At 44.6% G+C, this 23,204-nt stretch overlaps 1 protein-coding gene across 1 annotated transcript; it reads right to left on the bottom strand.

Moving 5' to 3' along the window:
- Nucleotides 1-7,493: 7,493 nt before the first annotated feature.
- On the bottom strand, nucleotides 7,494-13,071 carry LOC119320232 (far upstream element-binding protein 1-like). Its single transcript, XM_037594338.1, has 7 exons — nucleotides 12,644-13,071; nucleotides 11,743-11,861; nucleotides 11,445-11,630; nucleotides 11,261-11,356; nucleotides 10,994-11,065; nucleotides 10,562-10,678; nucleotides 7,494-8,777 (listed from the first exon to the last, which is right to left on the bottom strand). The coding sequence occupies exons 1-7, from the start codon at nucleotides 12,981-12,983 to the stop codon at nucleotides 7,641-7,643; spliced, it is 2,067 nt and encodes a 688-aa protein (XP_037450235.1). The 5' UTR covers nucleotides 12,984-13,071; the 3' UTR covers nucleotides 7,494-7,640.
- Nucleotides 13,072-23,204: the final 10,133 nt, after the last annotated feature.

Genomic DNA, 23,204 nt, shown 5'->3' with positions numbered 1-23,204 from the left:
AACATGTTGTATACAAAGTAATTTTTCAGAATGTTAACGCATTCCAAACCTGGCATGATCGCCTAGGCCATCCTGGAATAGGGATGATGAGAAAAATTACTAGCAATTCCATTGGTCATAATTTGCTTGAGTCAAAATTTCCTCAATCTTCTGATTTTGTGTGCACATCTTGTGCCACGGGAAAGCTAATTTTGAGGCCCTCACACCTCAAAATACAAGCTAAACCACTTCAGTTCCTTGAACGTATTCAAGGAGACATTTGTGATCCCATTCAGCCATTATCTGGATATGGTTCTGATTGACGCATCTACACGATGGTCACATGTGTGTCTTCTATCCACATGAAACCATGCATTTGCGAAGATAATGAGGCAAGACATTAAGTTGCAAGCCCATTATCCTAAAAGTCGAATTAAATCAATTCGAATGGCCAATGCTGCAGAATTCTCCTCACATGCTTTCAATGACTATTGCATGGCTTTGGGAATTGAAGTTCAGAACTCTGTTCCATATGTTCATACACAAAATGGTTTGGCTGAAGCATGGGTTAAGAGGATCAAACTCATTGCAATACCTTTGTTGACGAATAGCAACATGCCAACCTCTTGTTGGGGTCACGCTGTTTTACACGCTGCTGACTTGATACAATTGAGGCCAACTGCATATCACAGTTCTTCCCCTCTGGAATTGGTACGTGGAAATTCTCAAAGCATTTCCCATCTGCGTAAGTTCAGATATGCTGCATACATCCCGATCTCACCACCACAGCGGACATCTATGGGCCCACACAAGAAGTTGGGGATCTATGTGGGGTGCAAATCACCGTCGATTATCAAGTACCTGGAACCCCTGACTGGGGATCTGGTCACAGCTCGTCATGCTGATTGCATATTTAATGAGGAACATTTTCCGGCATTAGGGGGAGATTTCAAGTACCAGAAAGAATGCCCAGAAATTGATTGGAATGCTCATTCTATTTCATTCTCTGATCCACGTACCCATGAGACCGAACTTCAAGTTCGGAAAATTACTAATTTGCAACATCTTGCAAATAATCTGCCAGATTCATTTACTGATCTGAAAGGTGTTACAAAATCCTTAAATCCGGCCAGAAACGCGCCAGAAAGAGTGGAGGTACCAATAAAAATCACTCAACTCCCTATTCCTAAAAAGAGGGGGAGTAGTACGGCCTCTGACCTGAAGCATGCTTCTAGAAAGCAGCAAAGGAAGGCGAGGAGAAAAACCTCAGAATCAGTAAATGCAGGTCAAGTCAACGTTGACAAACACTTGATGGGTAGTATACACCCGGTGGAAGGGCAACCTCCACAACCAGTTCCAGTGTGCACAAACTGACTGGGACATCGGAACACCCAGACTCGATCGTATTGGGAAATCACGAAAAGTCACTAGGGGTGCAGGAAATTTCCATCAATTATGTTGATTCTGGAGAATCATTTGGCCGTAAGACTACGACTGTCGACATATATTTTGCTGAAAAGATTGCAGATACCCTTTTCACTGATCATGATCCAAGGTCTATCGTCGAGTGCCAAAAGCGCTCCGACCGGCCTAAATGGAAGGATGCAATGCAAGCAGAAATTGCCTCGCTTAACAAAAGAAAGGTATTCACTGAAGCAATACCTACACCTCCCAGTGTTTTCCCTGTGGGATTCAAATGGGTTTTTCTCTGGAAACGGAATGAGAACAATGAGGTGGTGAGATATAAAGTAAGGCTCGTGGCACAAGGTTTCACGCAGAAACTCGGCATTGATTTCACTGAAACATATTCTCCAGTGATGAGTGCAACCACTTTCCGATATCTTATATCTTTGGCAGTGCAAAATCGTCTATCTATGCAGTTGATGGACGTCGTGACCGCATATCTTTACGGGTCACTAGATTCGGACATATATATGAAGGTTCCTGATGGAATCTCGGTCCCGAATAAAAATGCAAAACGCAACATGTATTGTGTAAAGCTGAATAAGTCATTATATGGCTTAAGGCAGTCGGGACGGATGTGGTACAACCGACTCAGTGAGTTCCTTCTTCAGAGAGGTTACTCCAATAGTACTGATTGCCCATGTGTTTTCATCAAGAAGTCCTCTACAGGATTTTGCATCATTTCTAAACTCGATGGGTTTTCTCGTATTGAGTTAAAAGAGACAATAATCATTATATGTTGGATCATTTTCTCCTTATTTTCCCAATGGGTTTGAAGGAGTTTTACCAGCATATCCTACACTATTCCTCATATTTGTTCCACGGGGTTTTTGGAGGAGACTCTATCAGATGATGGACTACTATGCAATCAAGCGATGATTAGGGGGAGTGTTAAATAATAACCCTTATGGTTATTAGGGATAATCCCCGCTCCCATCTCTCCGCGCTGGCGGTCCCAAAAGGCCAACAACCGTCCATGATGGTTCCCGTGGAGACGCCTCTAGCGAACCACCGCGTCCATTGTGATTGTATATATATATCATGTCAATCATCAATAAAGACCATTGATTCGATCATTTGTTTGATACTCTTGTTCCTTTACAATTGATTCTTAACAACTCTCGCGAAAGCACAACCGTGCCTCTCGTGGAAGCAAAACCGTGTCTCTCGCGAAAGAAAGAAAAAACAGAAAATGTGTTTTTTTCGTTTCCAAGAGGCACAGCCGTGACTCGTCAAAGCACAACCGTGTCTCTCGCGGAAGCAAAACCGTGCCTCTCGCGAAAGGAAAAAAACAGAAAACGCGTTTTTTTCCGTTTCCAAGAGGCACGGCCATGCCTCTCGCGAAAGCACAATCGTGACTCTCGCGAAAAAAATGCGTTTTTTTGCGCAAAAAGAATTTGAAATTTTTTTTGTCGAAAAGCTAGAGAAGACCGGTGGAAAACCAAAACGTTAAAAAACCGTTTAAAAAGCCGAAAACTCGTGCGGCAAAATAAAAAAACAAAATCCGGAGGAAGCGCCCGGAGCGTGACACGTGGAGAATGACTGAGAGCACGCCAAGTGGCGCTGATCGTTGTGAGGCTTCCGAAGGAGCGCTCGTTAGTGTTAAAACTAATTGTGTAATTAGGGGGAAATCTCCCCTTGAGTAAACCGTCGTTGCGGTTTGTCCCGCAACCGACGCCTCCCTTCGATCTCCTGGAACCGACGCCCCCTCGAGGGATCGTCGTGTCTCTTCAGGACATATAAAAGGGGGCCTGTAACCATCAATCAGACTCGATCATTCTGATTCAAAACACGTTATCACGCACGTAGACAACCAGCGAGAGCGAAAGGCAAGAAAGAGAGGAGAAGAGAGGGAGCACTCGCCGCCGTTTTCTACGGGGACAATCCGATGGAAGAGGAATTATGCCTTGTGGACAGTGGTACCACAAACTCCATACTGAGGGAGATGAAATATTTCCAAACTCTGAAAAAGGTGAACGGAGATATTCTAACTATCGCTGGACGCGATACAGTGATTGTTGGTACTGGACGTACCATATTCACCCTCCCAAGCGGTACACAAGTGACGACTAAGGATGCTTTATTGTATCCCGACTCATCACGTACCCTGATCAGTTATCGAGATATCCTTAAGAATGGTTTTCACATTGAAACCCATGAAGACAACAAAGAGGAGTATCTACTCTTTACTAAAGATGACGGATATGGCAAAAAGGTACATGAGAAAATTCCTTCTCTATCCTCTGGTTTGTACTATAAGTACATCAAACCCGTGGAACATGTTGCATACAAAGTAATTTTTCAGAATGTTAACGCATTCCAAACCTGGCATGATCGCCTAGGCCATCCTTGAATAGGGATGATGAGAAAAATTACTAGCAATTCCATTGGTCATAATTTGCTTGAGTCAAAATTTCCTCAATCTTCTGATTTTGTTTGCACATCTTGTGCCACGGGAAAGCTAATTTTGAGGCCCTCACACCTCAAAATACAAGCTGAACCACTTCAGTTCCTTGAACGTATTCAAGGAGACATTTGTGGTCCCATTCAGCCATTATCTGGACCTTTCCGGTATTTCATGGTTCTGATTGACGCATCTACACGATGGTCACATGTGTGTCTTTTATCCACATGAAACCATGCATTTGTGAAGATAATGAGGCAAGTCATTAAGTTGCAAGCCCATTATCCTAAAAGTCGAATTAAATCAATTCGAATGGACAATGCTGCAGAATTCTCCTCACATGCTTTCAATGATTATTGCATGGCTTTGGGAATTGAAGTTCAGCACTCTGTTCCATATGTTCATACACAAAATGGTTTGGCTGAAGCATGGGTTAAGAGGATTAAACTCATTGCAAGACCTTTGTTGACGAATAGCAACTTGCCAACCTCTTGTTGGGGTCACGCTGTTTTACACGCTGCTGACTTGATACAATTGAGGCCAACTGCATATCACAGTTCTTCCCCTCTGGAATTGGTACGTGGAAATTCTCCAAGCATTTCCCATCTGCGTAAGTTCGGATATGCTGCATACATCCCGATCTCACCACCACAGCGGACATCTATGGGCCCACACAAGAAGTTGGGGATCTATGTGGGGTGCAAATCACCGTCGATTATCAAGTACCTGGAACCCCTGACTGGGGATCTGGTCACAGCTCGTCATGCTGATTGCATATTTAATGAGGAACATTTTCCGGCATTAGGGGGAGATTTCAAGTACCAGAAAGAATGCCCGGAAATTGATTGGAATGCTCATTCTGTTTCATCCTCTGATCCACGTACCCATGAGACCGAACTTCAAGTTCGGAAGATTATTAATTTGCAACATCTTGCAAATAATCTGCCAGATTCATTTACTGATCTAAAAGGTGTTACAAAATCCTTAAATCCGGCCAGAAACGCGCCAGAAAGAGTGGAGGTACCAATAAAAACCACTCAACTCCCTATTCCTAAAAAGAGGGGGAGTAGTACTGCCTCTGACCTGAAGCATGCTTCTAGAAAACAGCAAAGGAAAGCGAGGAGAAAAACCTCGGAATCAGAAAATGCAGGTCAACTCAACATTGACAAACACCTGATGGGTAGTATACACCCGGTGGAAGGGCAACCTCCACAACCAGTTCCAGTGTGCACAAACTCACTGGGACATCGGAACACCCAGACTCGATCGTATTGGGAAATCACGAAAAGTCACTCGGGGTGCAGGAAATTTCCATCAATTATGTTGATTCTGGAGAATCATTTGGCCGTAAGACTACGACGGTCGACATATATTTTGCTGAAAAGATTGCAGATACCCTTCTCACTGATCATGATCCAAGGTCTATCGTCGAGTGCCAAAAGCGCTCCGACCGGCCTAAATGGAAGGATGCAATGCAAGCAGAAATTGCCTCGCTTAACAAAAGAAAGGTATTCACTGAAGCAATACCTACACCTCCCAGTGTTTTCCCTGTGGGATTCAAATGGGTTTTTCTCTGGAAACGGAATGAGAACAATGAGGTGGTGAGATATAAATCAAGGCTCGTGGCACAAGGTTTCACGCAGAAACTCGGCATTGATTTCACTGAAACATATTCTCCAGTGATGAGTGCAACCACTTTCTGGTATCTTATATCTTTGGCAGTGCAAAATCGTCTATCTATGCAGTTGATGGACGTCGTGACCGCATATCTTTACGGGTCACTAGATTCGGACATATATATGAAGGTTCCTGATGGAATCTCGGTCCCGAATAAAAATGCAAAACGCAACATGTATTGTGTAAAGCTGAATAAGTCATTATATGGCTTAAGGCAGTCGGGACGGATGTGGTACAACCGACTCAGTGAGTTCCTTCTTCAGAGAGGTTACTCCAATAGTGCTGATTGCCCATGTGTTTTCATCAAGAAGTCCTCTACAGGATTTTGCATCGTTTCTGTGTATGTTGATGATCTCAACATCATTGATAGCACACCAGACATTGATGGAGCACGCAATCACCTAAAGATGGAATTTGAGATGAAGGATTTAGGTAAAACCAAATTTTGCTTAGGCATTCAACTTGAGCACCTTCCCTCAGGAATCATGATACACCAATCTGCCTATATCCAGAAAATATTGGAGAAATTCAATATGGACAAATCCTATCCATCTAAAACTCCTATGGTGGTTCGATCTCTAGACGTGGAGAAAGATCCGTTCAGACCGAGGGATGATGGAGAAGAGGTGTTGGGACCTAAAGTTCCATACCTCAGTGCCGTTGGAGTGCTTATGTATCTTGCAAATTGCACAAGACCTGATATTGCATTTGCAGTGAATCTACTTGGTAGACATAGCGCAGCTCCCACCAAACGTCAATTGGTCTGGAGTGAAGAATGTCTTTCGATATCTCCAAGGCACAAAGGATCTTGGTTTATTTTTCCAGTCTCAGAAAAATCAAGACTCTAATATGATTGGATATGCAGATGCTGGCTATTTGTCTGATCGCCATAAAGCCAGATCTCATACTGGCCTCGTGTTCCTACATGGTGGCACTGCTATATCACGGAGGTCTTCGAAATAAACTCTGATAATAAACTCTGGTGGCAACATCTATCAATCATTCTGAAATAATTTCATTATTTGCAGCAACATGTGAATTTGTATGGCTTCGCAGAATGATAAATCACATACAACAGTCGTTTGGAATTGGTTCGATAGAATCACCTACCATTATCTATGAAGATAATGTGGCTTGTGTTGCGCAGATGCAAACAGGATACATCAAGAGTAATATCAAAGCATATTTCTCCTAAATGATTTTTTCCCATAATCTTCAGAAAAGCAAGGAAATAAGCATTCTGCAAGTCAAATCATGCGACAACCTTACTGATTTATTTACCAAGTCTCTACCAAATTCTACATTCCAGAAATGTGTTTAAGTCTCTACCAAATTCTACATTCCAAAAATATGTTAATGGAATTGGTATGCAAAGACTTAGAAACTTGCAAGTGCCAAGACTTAGAAACTTGCAAGTGCCAAGGGAGTCTCTTCTTAGATATCCTCATTTTAATGACATCACATTATGCTATCTTTTTTTATGCTATCTTTCTTTGTGAGTATATGTTTGTGATCTTATGAAAAAATTATGAAGAACTTTTGAAGGAGAATCTTTTGAGATGACAGAGTTTCCCAGACAATCGTGAAGATGGTTTGTGGTTTGTCCCGCAAATGACGCCTCCCTCCTGGAACCGACGCCCCCTCGAGGGATAACCCAAGATCCATCTGGACGGATTTGTTCTCTAAGCACCACCTGAATACATCTCAAGAGTGTTGTAAACTCAGATGCAAGAACAGCAGCCAAACATTGAAATAACAAGGTGAAAACATCAAATTAAAGACAACAAAGTATGAGGGTATTAATAAGGCTGAAGTGCTGCTAGAAATTGATGTCTACATATTTCATCCACATAACTATAATAACACGGTAAGCTGCAAAATTGAATACAGTTGCATTTCAGTGCCCAAACCAAGTATAGGTCACAATATGCACCAGCGATCACAAGCACAGCAGTACATGCCATACGCAAGCAGCAAAACCAGGATATAATATAGCAATATATAAAGTTCACAAGCTAGCAATAACAAGATAGCATGGATAAACTGAGGATTATACTTCAAGCAGCAGAGCCAATGAAACCAGATTGCAGATGCAGCAGAGGCAGGAGCAGGTAGCTCAACTCGGCGAAGTTTGGGGGGCGCCACTGTTGGCAGGAGCAGGAGCAGGAGCGGCAGTTGCTGTGGTAGGCGCAGGTGCCACGGCGGATTGATCCAGGGACGCAGCAGTAGCTTCAGTAGAATACGCTGTAGGCTGCCCATAGCTACCAGTAGCATAAGGATCACCGTATGACTGCTGCTGGCCATAGCCTGGCTGGCTAGCAGTGGGTGCACCAGGGTAAGGCGGCGGTGCACCATAGCCTTGCTGACTGTATCCATACTGCACATAACCAGCCTGAGCAGGCGGTGGCTGTCCATAAGTAGGAGCAGATGAAGGCGGCTTCTGAGCCTGCGGAGGCTGCCCATAAGCACCCTGACCATACGGGCCCTGTGGTGGTGGCTGCGTACCATAGCCAGGCTGTGTCTGTGGAGCAACGTATCCAGATGGAGGGGCAGAACCTTGCGCCGGGTAGCTTGACGCAGCAGCACTAGTAGGTGGTTGGCTAGGATAACCCGGTTGGCCTCCAGAGGATGGAGTGGAAGCTTGCTGCCCTGGAGATGCTTGACCAACGCCGCCTGGACCACCATAGCTAGGTGCAGTACCATCCTGAGTTGAATTAGCAGATGATCCATAGCCAGATGCCCCATAGCTCTGCTGGTCATATCCAGGCTGCTGTGAGTAAGACTGCTGCTGCCCTTGGGTCTGGTAACCAGAGTAGTCATAAGCTTGCTGCCCACCACTCTGCTGAGAGTAGGTAGGATCACCATACCCTTGTGAACCATAACTAGCAGGAGGCTGGCTGTAATTGTAGTTGCTACCATCAGCAGGTGCAGCAGTTCCAGTGGCAGATTGTTGCTGTTGGGGTTGCTGCTGTTGGTTATAGTAGTCATAGCCAGTGCCAGGGGGGGCTTGCTGTGATTGCTGGTTTGAAGACTGATCCCACCCTGTCTGATAACCACCAGATGCTGGAGGGTAGCTGCCATAAGGTTGCTGGCCATACTGTGGTGGCGCACCAGGATAAGCTCCAGGCTGCATGTAACCATAACCAGGCTGTTGTGTTGTTGGTGCACCAGGCGCACCCCAGTTTGCCTGAGGACGAGGAGGGCGGTAGCCCTGCTGAGAATAGCCACCTGACATTGGATTTCTGGCACGATTCTGCAAAAATATAGTTTGCACATCTGTATATGTATAGAACAAAACATGCAATGTACCATGCAGAACAAGTGCAAACCAGACAAAACATATCCAAAACCAAAGCAACGTAATATACAGAAATTACAGAACCACCAAGAAAAAATGGAGGGGTCAACTCACCGAGCAAGATTCTCAAGCAACATTGCTGATGCCCATCTAGCGTCTCCCATGTGCAAAACTATGGGAGATAATGAAGATTGGGCAGCTAGACAAATATATATATACATATTGAATAGCAATAAAAGATTGCCTTGCAGTTCATAGATGTTGATAAATCAGTATTATGTAGAACATCTACTTTTATTGCTAAATGACACAACATACACAGCAGCAGTTCTTTCGAAAATCCTCCTCAAAAAAAAATATTATATTATAGGTGAACAAGAATGTCAAAGAAAGGATTTAAGCAAAGTTTTTAAGGAAGCTTGGTCATGGCAACCTGAAAAGTCAAGACACAGAGAAATATATAGAAGCAAACCGAAGACAATAGATTCATGCCAGGTATCCTGCATGATCTTTCCAAACTACACAACACATACGAACTCTCTTGCCTAGTCAATAAATTGTAACATTCTTATTTGTGACGTGGTGCTCCCAGATGGTGGTGTTAGCAACAGGTAAAATGGGACTGAAAATGAAGCATCAAGAGTTTTAAGGGAATAATGCAAGAATGATATCTAGACCCTGAGTGAGCAAAAATATCAATAGCCTAGATACCAGCGACAACAGTGCACAAGCCATCATTTAAGTGTGCAAACTGATCACCTGTATACAGTATTGCACGGACTATCCCCAAAGATGTACAGAAATAGCAAATGGAAATTTGCCAGGACAAGGACCAGGTACATGAAATCAAATCATATAATCCAAATATAAAATAGTCCTTCCGTTTCAATATAGAAGGACAAGGTGTGTTGCTGGATGTATGTATTATATTGTTCAAAAAGTATTTATACCATTGAATTTGTATTTGAATTCTAATGGTATACTCCAATGGTACAAATGGGCCCTTTATACCGAAACAGAGGGAGTAGTTCATAATTTTATCTTTCATCCATGAGCATCAAGTATATTAACATTAGGTAGCAACAAACCTGGCTCCAGGATTGATGTTGGCAGCCCTCCGAACTAGTTACCAACACTAATTTGGCCTTATGTCTGTTAATGATCAGACAGTATATCCTGGGATATATGGATAGCACCACAAGCACCGGTATGATATGTAGTAAAAACGCTGTGATAGGATATCAACTTCCCAATGGAAGTATGGATTAGCCAGTATTTAACTGTGAGTGTTTAAATATTTCTAGTATTTTCAGCAGAGATTCCACAGAGCATAGCAGCTAATAACAAAGAGACTGGGCAAATTACAAATACAATTTCCGATTCGTTGTGCATCTCTGAACATCTCAGAAGCAAACACACAATTGTATAAAGTATACAATCATGTCAAAGACAAACTGCTGCTGCTCCTTGACCAACTTTTTTTACAAGACAACCCCCATTGAGAAAAAGTTTTGGACATGTACATTTGACAAGAATATAGGGCATATCATAACTAAAGAGAAGATTTTCAAAAGCAAACAATGGAAAAGACAGGTCAAGTAGAGAAATATAAATCAAGACAAAAACACAGTATGGCATACAAAAAAATATAATCAAACCCACATGATTTTAACAACACTGATAAATAACAAATAGCTGCAGCAATTAGGAAGTGGCATGTATAGAGAAGGAAAGCTGACCTCACTGGTAACCTCACTCACAAGCTGCTTTGCTATTTCAATTTGCTCTGCAGTACCATCAATATACAGTGTTCTTTCAGTTGAAGTATCACCGGGAGGCAAATGCAAAGGAATGACCTGCAAAAGGATTTGTGAGGACAAATGAAATATTACCATTATTATTACTAATGGAAATGATTACATAATATACAATACTAATTAACAAGAAGATGCAGGAGTGAAGGGAGAATAACAGAACGAATAGTTATGAAGGCGAAAGGAGCATGGGTTCAAATTCTAATTGAGCAAACTCGGAACTTGGATTTTAATTTACTTGCTAAATTATAAGAAAACTAAAAAAGATGAGCAACAACAAAACACATCATGCAGTGCTAAGTAACTTTCAGCTAGCAAATTTATATTAGACTTCGCAATAAGAAAATTTTCACAGACCTGTATACGAGCTTGAGATTTGGCCTGCATGGATTTTATAGTCTCACCACCCTTACCAATAACCAGACCCACCTGAAATAAGAAAAGAGATTTAGACATGGAAAGGAATAGGCAAGGTTTTTTTACCACCAAAGGAACTGAAGTCCGTGAAATAATAACAGCTGTGAAGCTTACAAGGCGCCCTCATTGCTACATTTGGGCGTGGTACGACCGTACGATATTCGAAGTCTGACAAGCAAACCCAGTTCTAGAAAGCAACCAGTTTACCTTATTGTTAGCAATTTGCATTTGGAATTGCTCAGCACCAGGTTGAGGTGCGTTGTACTTCCGATTAGAGATAGTGCCAGATGATCCAGCATCAGCCTGCAGAAGGTCACATGACACGTATGGTTGAATAAATGGATGCACAGCTAAATGTGAAGTCCTGACCATAAAAAAGGTATCGCAGTACCTCTGCAAGAACATCAATTATCAACTGCTCAGCTCTGTTTATCTGGTCAGGAGTGCCCGAAAGATCAACTGATCTTGTCTGTGAACCGGGTTGAACATCCATGTCCCTTGTTACTTGGATCTTCGCCCCTGACTGAGCTTGGAGATGCTTTATAGTTTCTCCAGCTTTTCCAATGATAACACCAACCTAAAAGTCAAAGAACATTATCAGTTAGCAGAGCAAAAGAACTGCACGTCATGCAACCTTCTATCAACTTCATGAATCCAAAAACCAAAAGTGTAACTATCAAGTAGCATACCCTTCCATTTGGGATGTCAATCTTTTTTGTTGTACTACCACTCTGGTATCCACCACCATATGAAGAATACTGATGTGAGTTTCCTTGAGAAGATAAGGGTGGGATGGAGGAACCATGGCCTGGAAACAAAACAACAACTCATTATATTACTTACATTATGTTACTGATAGCTGCAGATCTGTCAAGTGAGAAGAATAACCTTCACGTGAACAACATAAAACAGGACAATAAACAGATGTCAGTGCATAAGCAACAAACTACTAACGTTCAGATTTGCCTGAAAATATTATAGGAAATCACATCATCTATGTACTAGTACGTGAGATAATCAAATATTAGGCTCTGCTGATAGATAATCATGAAAGCAGTACATTTTCGTTTTTGCATTAACATGCAAAAATGAGAAGAAAAAAAAATAACCACAGAAACTATTGTCATTTAGCAGGCATGGCTCCTACAAAAGTTCAACACAGAATATCATTTGTTGCATCTAGCAGGCAGGAGTTAGTTCCAGGAAACATTGATTAAAATATTACATGATATAGCAGAATCGAACTATGGAAACTACTAATCTACACAAGATATATTTGCCAGAATTATTAACAAACTCAAATAATACTTGAGCACACAATACAGAGATCTAAACCTAGCAAGGATAACGAAATAGCTAGGCATTCTGTTGTTACCTAGATCGTAGCACGGTTAAGCTTCTAGCCTAGGCGGGCTATTTTCTTCCGGTGCTTCCTGAACATGTCGCTAAATCGCATGGATCGCATAACAGTACTCAGCAGCTAAGGAACAAACTAGATAAACAGCATAACAGCAGCCGCAACCACAAGCACACAAAAAACAGATCTCCCGATCCAACAAGTGTTTCACGAGGTTTAGCCAAGATACTCACCACCACCGGCTGAGGACGAGAATCCAAGGCCGCCGCCGCCGATACGGCCACCGCCCCCCAGGGAACCTCCTCCACCAGCGGTGCCCACGTCGTCATCGCCATTGTCGACGCGGGGACGCTTCGCCTCAGCGGCGCTGAAGAGCCGAGCTGCGATCTCCTGCGCGCGCTGCTTCGCGAGCTGGATCTCGTCGGGAGGCGGCGGCACAGTGTTGTACGAAGATGGCACCGGGGCACCGGCAACCGGCGGCGAGGCGGGCGGCGGGCCGGAGGAGAATCCCGTCCGGCGCGGCGGCGGGGAGTCGTCGTACTTGCGCTTGGAGGAGTAGTGGTCGTCGGCCATGGCGGCGGGGGAACTAGGGTTAGGGTGGTGGCGGCGAGAAGCGCGTTTTTGTGAGGAGCGGAGGGATAAGACGTCGCAAAACGGAGAACCCTAGAGAGCAGCGGGGATGCGTATTTATAGGCTACCTCGAGGATTTTACTAGTTCTCTGTCTGCTCTTTTTTTTTAAATGTTAACGCCCACACATGTCGGCGTTAGCCAACTCACTCACACGCCTCCATCACCGTCCAGTAACTTTTGCATGAATCTTGACACGAATTAGCTGATTTTGTATGCCATGTAGGATAACTCGCGTATGTGGTGTGTGAGAGAGGTCGCCCACACATCCGTTTTACCGCACGGAGGGGCCGGTGTGTAGGTGTTTAGCAGTTCGCCCACACACCAGTTTCAATCACGCACAAGGGCTGGTGTGTGGGCAGTTTGCCATCTCGCCCACACGCCCGCCTCCTCTCCCACATCCAAGCTGCCAGTTGCCATGCGTTTTGCAGTGTACATGGCAACTGCCCTAGTGTGATTGCAAGCAGATGGCAACACTTTTTTTTTACCCGAACATTGTCAATCGCCATATGTTTGGCATGGTACATGGCAAACTGCCCTAGCGTGCACGTAAGCAGATGGCAACTCTTTCTTTTTTAAATGGCAACTGTCCTAGCGTGCTTGTGAGCACATGGCAACTCTCTCTTTTATCCGAACATGTTTTTTGCCATGCCTTTTTTTGTAGCGCTACATGGCAACTGCCTAGTGTTAGTAGGTGGCAACTCCTAAAGTTTTGAAATCATGTCAACTGCAGTAGACCAGATCACACATGGCAACAGCTGTAGTTGTCCAAAAAATGGCAATCTGGAACTTTGACCTGAGATGGCAACTGCAGTTGAGCAAACATGGCAACTGTAGTTGTCCGACATGGCAACCGTAGTTCAGCGACATGGCAACTGCACTTAAACGAACATGGACGAGGGTCCGGCCCATGGCAACTGCGGGGCGCGCGGTAAAGTGTCACGTGGGGCGTGCGGGACCACGAGGTACGAGGCCTAACGTACCGAGCGTGTGGGCGTTATCTATTTCGCCCACACGCACGCGTGTAAGAGGGTCCGGGAGGGGAAAAAAGAGGCGTGTGGGCGCTAGTTGTTTTGCCCACACACAGACGTGTGGGCTGGTCCTCTTAGGCACCACATAGAACGTGTGGGCAGATTTCTTAACGCCCACACGTGTGGCAGTTATCGGGACCCTTTTTTTTCGAAGATGTCTACTCTAGTTCTTCCGGTGTTATGATGATATTTAAACATAAAAGAAGGCTAGCCGACCCTCCTCCTCGGAGCTCCTCCGAATCAGGATGTTCCTGGCCGTTCGATCGTGTTGAATCTGGTCAACCGAGCAGCCAGGTTCGTCGGATCCTTAATGCTGATTTCACCTTGTGGTTGATTTTTGAGGTCCATGACTGGTGGGCTCGGGGTCCCTTTCGATTGGCTAGGTGAAACTGCCCCTTTCCCCACTCGCCTCGTGCGCCTCGCTCATCTGCTGGCAATGCTTCAGCCCCCACAGCGCAAACCTAGCTTTCTTTCCCCTCGACCCCCACAGCGCAGTGCAGCACCACTCCCTCCTCCCTCATCAGCCGTCGCCGGGTCTTCTCGCTAGGGTGGAAGAGTAGGGGATCCGGCCGGATCCGAGGCGTGCGGGCGTGGCGGCAGGCATCTTTGGCAGCGGCAACGGGCATCTCCGGCAAAAGGCGATGGCGGGGACGCTCGATTCGCCATGGACCGGTCCCTGTAGGAGAGAGAAAGCAAGAGAGGAGGGGGAAAGCGAGAGGAAAGAGGAGAGGGAGGTGCGACGGCGAATGGGAGAGGGTCTCCGGCCGGTGCGAGACATTCACATCTCTCTTCCTCTCCTGCTGATGCGGAGCATCCTACGGCCATCACCATGTCAAGAGTCCGTTTGGCAAGCGACACGTGCGACCTCTACTTCTCATACATAAAGGTGAATCTTCTCCTTTACACGTGTTCACTTGACCCCTTCGAGGATGGCATACTACTTGACACTCCACTCGTGTGCATGCATAGGTATTGTCGGAGCTTCACGGACGACGAGGAGGAGTGCAAGCGCCAAAGAACACCTACACCATCCGTGAGGGAAGCATGGAAGATAAGACGGAAGAAAATGGAGCTGCTACATGCTACAGCCACCAGACGTCCGGACGCCACCGGACATCCGGTACCTGACACATCCCAGACGGCCAGAAGAACTCCAGGCGACGAGTGCTACAGCGGCCGGACGACCGACGAACGCCGGACGCCCGACAAGTCCCAGCGCCCGGACGACCGACGCCCACCGGACGGCCGGTGCCACCTTCACAGAACGATATTTACGGAAGTCCGAAGACTTCCGGACCGTCCCGAGCCTTCAGACGTCCGATGCATGTGTGCGCAGCCGCGGGCCTTTGGCCTTGTATCCCTCTCCCACTTACCCCTTCGTGGCTTAGACTATAAATAGACCACCTCCACCTCCTTTCTAGGGTTAGCAAATATGATAGCTCATTCTTAGGTGATCTTTGCTCCTACCTCCTCCTCTTGAGAGAGAGAGAGAGACCACTCCCATGGAGTTCAAGACCTCCATGTGAGAAGATCCTGCGGGATATCATAAAGACCCCCTCGTGGGAAGATCCGTCTAAGATACCATCAAGACCTCCTCTTGGAGATGAACCCTACCTTGTATCTTTTCTTTTGTTGTTCATGTACCTTGAGGATCTTGTGTGTTTGATTGTCTAGTGGATGTGTAATTGGACTTGTTCTTGAGTGTTTCCCCTTGTGATTTATCCACGTTCTTCCCCGTGTTCTTTGTGTTCTTCGATGGATCCCACTCCAATCGTGAAAGATCGGCCTACACCGGGTTAGCCCCGTATCATGTGGTATCATGAGCCACGTTGATCACGTATTTTGAGTCCCTCCCACCGTTTTCTAGCCTTCTTTTGCTTGATTTCGTCCTAAATTTCAAAAATCCCCACCAAAAATAGCCCCAATTTTTTTTTGTGATTTGTTGGTTTGATGATGTTTTGTTGATTTTGATCCATGAATTTTCTTGGTTTCGAGTGGATCTAGCATTTCCCCAAGTTTCCCCGTCTTTCATCCACGAAATCTCCTCAATGTTGACCCCAAAATCACAAAATTCCGCCCAAAATCGCCTCCCGAAGCTCAAATCCCGCGTTGACCCCGACCCCCGGACGTCCGACCTTTTCTGGACGACCAGAGCCTGCCAACAGAACAAAAATCACGGATTTTCGAGCCCTCCCGGACGTCCGACGACCGGACATCCGTCCATTTACGGACGTCCGTAACCTGTAGATTCCCACTTCGGCTGATTTTTGTTTTGTCCATAACTAATTCATCCGAACTCCGATTTCGACGTTCTTTAGCTCGTTTTGAAGCTATTGACATCCCCCGTCACACAGAAATACTAACAACACCATTTGACTCCATCAAATTTTCCAAAATTTGGCAAGTTTGCCTAGGCCTCCCACCATATCATCCGCTACACCACCATCGACTTCCGCAACCTAACCATCTTGATCCCCATACCATTAGTGGTTGCTTGAGTAGTGATTTGGGTCTCCTAAGGTGTTTTGGCTACTTAGGGACGATTGCTTATTCATCGACCACCACCACCACTTCCGCATAGGCGTACCCACCATACACTTCCACTCCAACTTAACCCAATTTTGTTTGAGTTGTGAGTTGTGTCTCCTAAGGTGTTTCGGCAACTTAGGGACGACAACTTAAACTTCAACTCACATAACCCATCATTCCACTTTCGCATTGCCAAGTGCAAACCACCACCGTTTTTCGCTACCACCATTTGACATTTGCCTTTGGAGATTTTGAGTTTGCGGTTTTTCCCGTTTCCTAGGGTGTTCGGCTAACTAGGAACGGGTCGACATCGGCAACACCGCCTCTCATCATCGCCAAGGACGATAACCTCGACGACACCATTGTATATTCCCCTTGCCATTGCATTGTTAACCCCTAGGCCATTTTGCGTTACTTGCCTATCGAGACTAGCCATTTGAGTATTGCCGGCAACGTTACTTGTGCACATTAGTGATCTATACTTCCCATTGCATACATACCATATCATTGTGGTGCATATATTGGTATCATATCTTGTGTCACAAGTTTGTTCCCACATATACACAATTGCTATCTTGGTTTGTGCATTGTGCAAAAGTGGCCATACAAAAAAAGAGAATAAGCTTTTAAGCAAAGAAAAGGAGAGAGCAAAGAAGCTTGTAAGCAAGTGCCATAGCATCATACCACATTGCACATAAGATTGTCATATCCGATCATCTTGGATCATCTTGAGAGAAACACTAGGAACCATACATACATAGCATACTTGGGATAGAAAGTTTATCCATTTTGCATCTTATAGGTTGTGCACAAGTGTCGTATCCGTGAAGGAAATATGCCCTAGAGGCAATAATAAAGTTATTATTTATTTCCTCATATCATGATAAATGTTTATTATTCATGCTAGAATTGTATTAACCGGAAACATGATACATGTGTGAATACATAGACAAACATATAGTCACCAGTATGCCTCTACTTGACTAGCTCATTAATCAAAGATGGTTATGTTTCCTAACCATAGACATGTGTTGTCATTTGATTAATGGGATCACATCATTAGAAGAATGATGTGATTGACATGACCCATTCCGTTAGCCTAGCACTTGATCGTTTAGTATATTGCTATTGCTTTCTTCATGACTTATACATGTTCCTGTAACTATGAGAAATATGCAACTCCCGTTTACCGAGGAACACTTTGGGTACTACCAAACGTCACAACGTAACTGGGTGATTATAAAGGAGTACTACAAGTGTCTCCGAAGGTACATGTTGAGTTGGCGTATTTCGAGATTAGGTTTTGTCACTCCGATTGTCGGAGAGGTATCTATGGGCCCTCTCGGTAATGCACATCTTTATAAGCCTTGCAAGCAATGTGACCAAATGAGTTGGTTACGGAATGATGCATTACGGAACGAGTAAAGAGACTTGCCGGTAACGAGATTGAACTAGGTATTGGATACCGACGATCAAATCTCGGGCAAGTAACATACCGATGACAAAGGGAACAACGCATGTTGTTATGCGGTTTGACCGATAAAGATCTTCGTAGAATATGTAGGAACCAATATGGGATCCAGGTTCCGCTATTGGTTATTGACCGAGAATAGTTCTAGGTCATGTCTACATAGTTCTCGAACCCGTAGGGTCCGCACGCTTAACGTTACGATGACAGTTTTATTATGAGTTTATAAGTTTTGATGTACCGAAGTTTGTTCGGAGTCCCGGATGTGATCACGGACGTAACGAGGAGTCTCGAAATGGTCGAGACATAAAGATCGATATATTGGAAGCCTATATTTGGACATCGGAATCGTTCCGGGTGAAATCGGCATTTTACCGGAGTACCGGGAGGTTACCGGAACCCCCCGGGGGTTTATTGGGCCTACATGGGCCTCGAGGGAGAAGAGGGAAGGAGGCAGGAGGGGGCCGCGTGCCCCTCCCCTTCCTAGTCCGAATAGGACAAGGGAAGGGGGGCGGCGCCCCCCCTTTCCTTCCCCTCTTCCTCCTCTTTCCCCCCTTCTCCTATTCCAACTAGGAAAGAAGGGAGTCCTACTCCCGGTGGGGGTAGGACTCCCCCCTTGGCGCGCCCTCCTTGGCCGGCGCCTCCTCTCCCCTGGCTCCTTTATATACGGGGGCGGGGGGCACCCCATAGACACACAAGTTGATCTACGGATCGTTCCTTAGCCGTGTGCGGTGCCCCCTTCCACCATATTCCATCTTGGTCATATCGTCGCGGAGTTCAGGCGAAGCCCTGCGCCGGTAGAGCATCATCATCGTCACCACGCCGTCGTGCTGACGGAACTCATCCCCAAAGCTTTGCTGGATCGGAGCCCGGGGATCGTCATCGAGCTGAACGTGTGCTGAACTCGGAGGTGCCATACGTTCGGTACTTGGATCGGTCGGATCGTGAAGACGTACGACTACATCAACCGCGTTGTGATAACGCTTCCGCTTACGGTCTACGAGGGTACGTGGACAACACTCTCTCCTCTCGTTGCTATGCCATCACCATGATCTTGCGTGTACGTAGGAATTTTTTTGAAATTACTACGTTCCCCAACAGTGGCATCCGAGCCAGGTTTTATGCGTTGATGTTATATGCACGAGTAGAACACAAGTGAGTTGTGGGCGATACAAGTCATACTGCTTACTAGCATGTCATACTTTGGTTCGGCGGTATTGTGAGATGAAGCGGCCCGGACCGACATTATGCGTATGCTTACGCGAGACTGGTTTCACCGTTGCGAGCACTCGTGCTTAAAGGTGGCTGGCGGGTGTCTGTCTCTCTCACTTTAGCTGAATCGAGTGTGGCTACGCCCGGTCCTTGCGAAGGTTAAAACAGCACCAACTTAACAAACTATCGTTGTGGTTTTTATGCGTAGGTAAGAACGGTTCTTGTTAAAGCCCGTAGCAGCCACGTAAAATTTGCAACAACAAAGTAGAGGACGTCTAACTTGTTTTTGCAGGGCATGTTGTGATGTGATATGGTCAAGACGTGATGCTATATTTTATTGTATGAGATGATCATGTTTTGTAACCGAAGTTATCGGCAACTAGCAGGAGCCATATGGTTGTCGCTTTATTGTATGAAATGCAAACGCCCTGTAATTGCTTTACTTTATCTCTAAGCAGTAGCGATAGTCGTAGAAGCAATAGATGGCATAACGACAATGATGCTACGATGGAGATCAAGGTGTCGCGCCGGTGACGATGGTGATCACGACGGTGCTTCAAAGATGGAGATCACAAGCACAAGATGATGATGGCCATATCATATCACTTATATTGATTGCATGTGATGTTTATCCTTTATGCATCTTATCTTTCTTTGATTGACGGTAGCATTTTAAGATGATCTCTCACTAATAATCAAGAAGTGTTCTCCCTGACTATGCACCGTTGCGAAAGTTCTTCGTGCTGAGACACCACGTGATGATCGGGTGTGATAGGCTCTACGTTCAAATACAACGGGTGCAAAACAGTTGCACACGCGGAATACTAAGGTCATACTTGACGAGCCTAGCATATACAGATATGGCCTCGGAACACGGAGACCGAAAGGTCAAACGTGAATCATATAGTAGATATGATCAACATAGTGATGTTCACCATTGAAACTACTCCATCTCACGTGATGACCGGACATGGTTTAGTTGATTTGGATCACGTGATCACTTAGATGACTAGAGAGATGTCTGTCTAAGTGGGAGTTCTTAAGTAATATGATTAATTAAACTTAAATTTATCATGAACTTAGTACCTGATAGTATTTTGCTTGTCTATGTTTGTTTGTAGATAGATGGCTCGTGTTGTTGTTCCGTTGAATTATTGAATTTTAATGCGTTCCTCGAGAAAGCAAAGTTGAAAGATGATGGTAGCAATTACACGGACTGGGTCCGTAACCTGAGGATTATCCTCATTGCTGCACATAAAAGTTACGTCCTGGAAGCACCGCTGGGTGCCAGGCCTGCTGCTGATGCAGCTGACGACGTTAAGAACGTCTGGCAGAGCAAAGCTGATGACTACTCGATAGTTCAGTGTGCCATGCTTTACGGCTTAGAACCGGGTCTTCAACGACGTTTTGAACGTCATGGAGCATATGAGATGTTCCAGGAGTTGAAGTTAATATTTCAAGCAAATGCCCAGATTGAGAGATATGAAGTCTCCAATAAGTTCTATAGCTGCAAGATGGAGGAGAATAGTCCTGTCAGTGAACATATACTCAAAATGTCTGGGTATAATAATCACTTGATTCAACTGGGAGTTAATCTTCCTGATGATAGTGTCACTGACAGAATTCTTATATCACTGCTACCAAGCTACAAGAGCTTCGTGATGAACTATAATATGCAAGGGATGAACAAGACTATTCCCGAGCTCTTCGCGATGCTAAAAGCCGCGGAGGTAGAAATCAAGAAGGAGCATCAAGTGTTGATGGTTAACAAGACCACCAGTTTCAAGAAAAAGGGCAAAGGGAAGAAGAAGGGGAACTTCAAAAAGAACAGCAAGCAAGTTGCTGCTCAAGAGAAGAAACCCAAGTCTGGACCTAAGCCTGAAACTGAGTGCTTTTACTGCAAGCAGACTGGACACTGGAAGCGGAACTGCCCCAAGTATTTGGCGGATAAGAAGGATGGCAAAGTGAACAAAGGTATATGTGATATACATGTTATTGATGTGTACCTTACTAATGCTCGCAGTAGCACCTGGGTATTTGATACTGGTTCTGTTGCTAATATTTGCAACTCGAAACAGGGACTACGAATTAAGCAAAGATTGGCGAAGGACGAGGTGACGATGCGCGTGGGAAATGGTTCCAAAGTCGATGTGATCGCGGTCGGCACGCTACCACTACATCTACCATCGGGATTAGTTTTAGACCTAAATAATTGTTATTTGGTGCCAACGTTGAGCATGAACATTATATCTGGATCTTGTTTGATGCGAGACGGTTATTCATTTAAATCAGAGAATAATGGTTGTTCTATTTATATGAGTAATATCTTTTATGGTCATGCACCCTTGAAAAGTGGTCTATTTTTATTGAATCTCGATAGTAGTGATACACATATTCATAGTGTTGAAACCAAAAGATGCAGAGTTGATAACGATAGTGCAACTTATTTGTGGCACTGTCATTTAGGTCATATCGGTGTAAAGCGCATGAAGAAACTCCATACTGATGGGCTTTTGGAATCACTTGATTATGAATCACTTGGTACTTGCGAACCGTGCCTCATGGGCAAGATGACTAAAACGCCGTTCTCCGGAACTATGGAGCGAGCAACTGATTTGTTGGAAATCATACATACTGATGTTTGTGGTCCAATGAATGTTGAGGCTCGCGGCGGGTATCATTATTTTCTCACCTTCACAGATGATTTGAGCAGATATGGGTATATCTACTTGATGAAACACAAGTCTGAAACATTTGAAAAGTTCAAAGAATTTCAGAGTGAAGTGGAAAATCATCGTAACAAGAAAATAATTTTTCTACGATCTGATCGTGGAGGAGAATATTCGAGTTACGAGTTTGGTCTACACTTGAAATAATGCGGAATAGTTTTGCAACTCACGCCACTCGGAACACCACAACGAAATGGTGTGTCCGAACGTCGTAATCGTACTTTACTAGATATGGTGCGATCTATGATGTCTCTTACTGATTTACCTCTATCGTTTTGGGGTTATGCTTTAGAGACAGCCGCATTCACATTAAATAGGGCACCATCAAAATCCGTTGAGACGACGCCTTATGAACTGTGGTTTGGCAAGAAACCAAAGTTGTCATTTCTTAAAGTTTGGGGCTGCGATGTTTATGTGAAGAAACTTCAACCAGATAAGCTCGAACCCAAATCGGAGAAATGTGTCTTCATATGATACCCAAAAGAGACTATTGGGCACACCTTCTATCACAGATCTGAGGGCAAGATTTTCTTTGTTAAAATCGGATCCTTTCTAGAGAAGGAGTTTCTCTCGAAAGAAGTGAGTGGGAGGAAAGTAGAACTTGATGAGATAACTGTATCTACTCCCTTATTGGAAAGTAGTTCATCACAAGAACCGGTTCCTGTGACAACTACACCAATTAGTGAGGAAGCTAATGATATTGATCATGAAACTTCAGATCAAGTTTCTACTGAACCTCGTAGGTCTACCATAGTAAGATCCGCACCAGAGTGGTACGGTAATCCAATTCTGGAAGTCATGTTGCTTGACCATGATGAACCTACGAACTATGAGGAAGCGATGATGAGCCCAGATTCCGCAAAATGGCTAGAGGCCATGAAATCTGAGATGGGATCCATGTATGAAAACAAAGTATGGACTTTGGTTGACTTGCCCGATGATCGGCAAGCAATTGAGAATAAATGGATCTTTAAGAAGAAGACTGACGCTGATGGTAATGTAACTGTCTATAAAGCTCGACTTGTTGCGAAAGGTTTTCGACAAGTTCAAGGAGTTGACTACGATGAGACTTTCTCACCCGTAGCGATGCTTAAGTCTGTCCGAATCATGTTAGCTATTGCTGCATTTCATAATTATGAAATTTGGCAAATGGATGTCAAAACTGCATTCTTGAATGGATTTCTGGAAGAAGAGTTG

The sequence above is a fragment of the Triticum dicoccoides genome, chromosome 6B, assembly GCF_002162155.2.
Source record: "Triticum dicoccoides isolate Atlit2015 ecotype Zavitan chromosome 6B, WEW_v2.0, whole genome shotgun sequence".
In the NCBI taxonomy this organism is placed as follows: domain Eukaryota; kingdom Viridiplantae; phylum Streptophyta; class Magnoliopsida; order Poales; family Poaceae; genus Triticum; species Triticum dicoccoides.
Note: the sequence above shows the minus strand (reverse complement) of the source record. Positions and strands in the feature narration are given on the sequence as shown.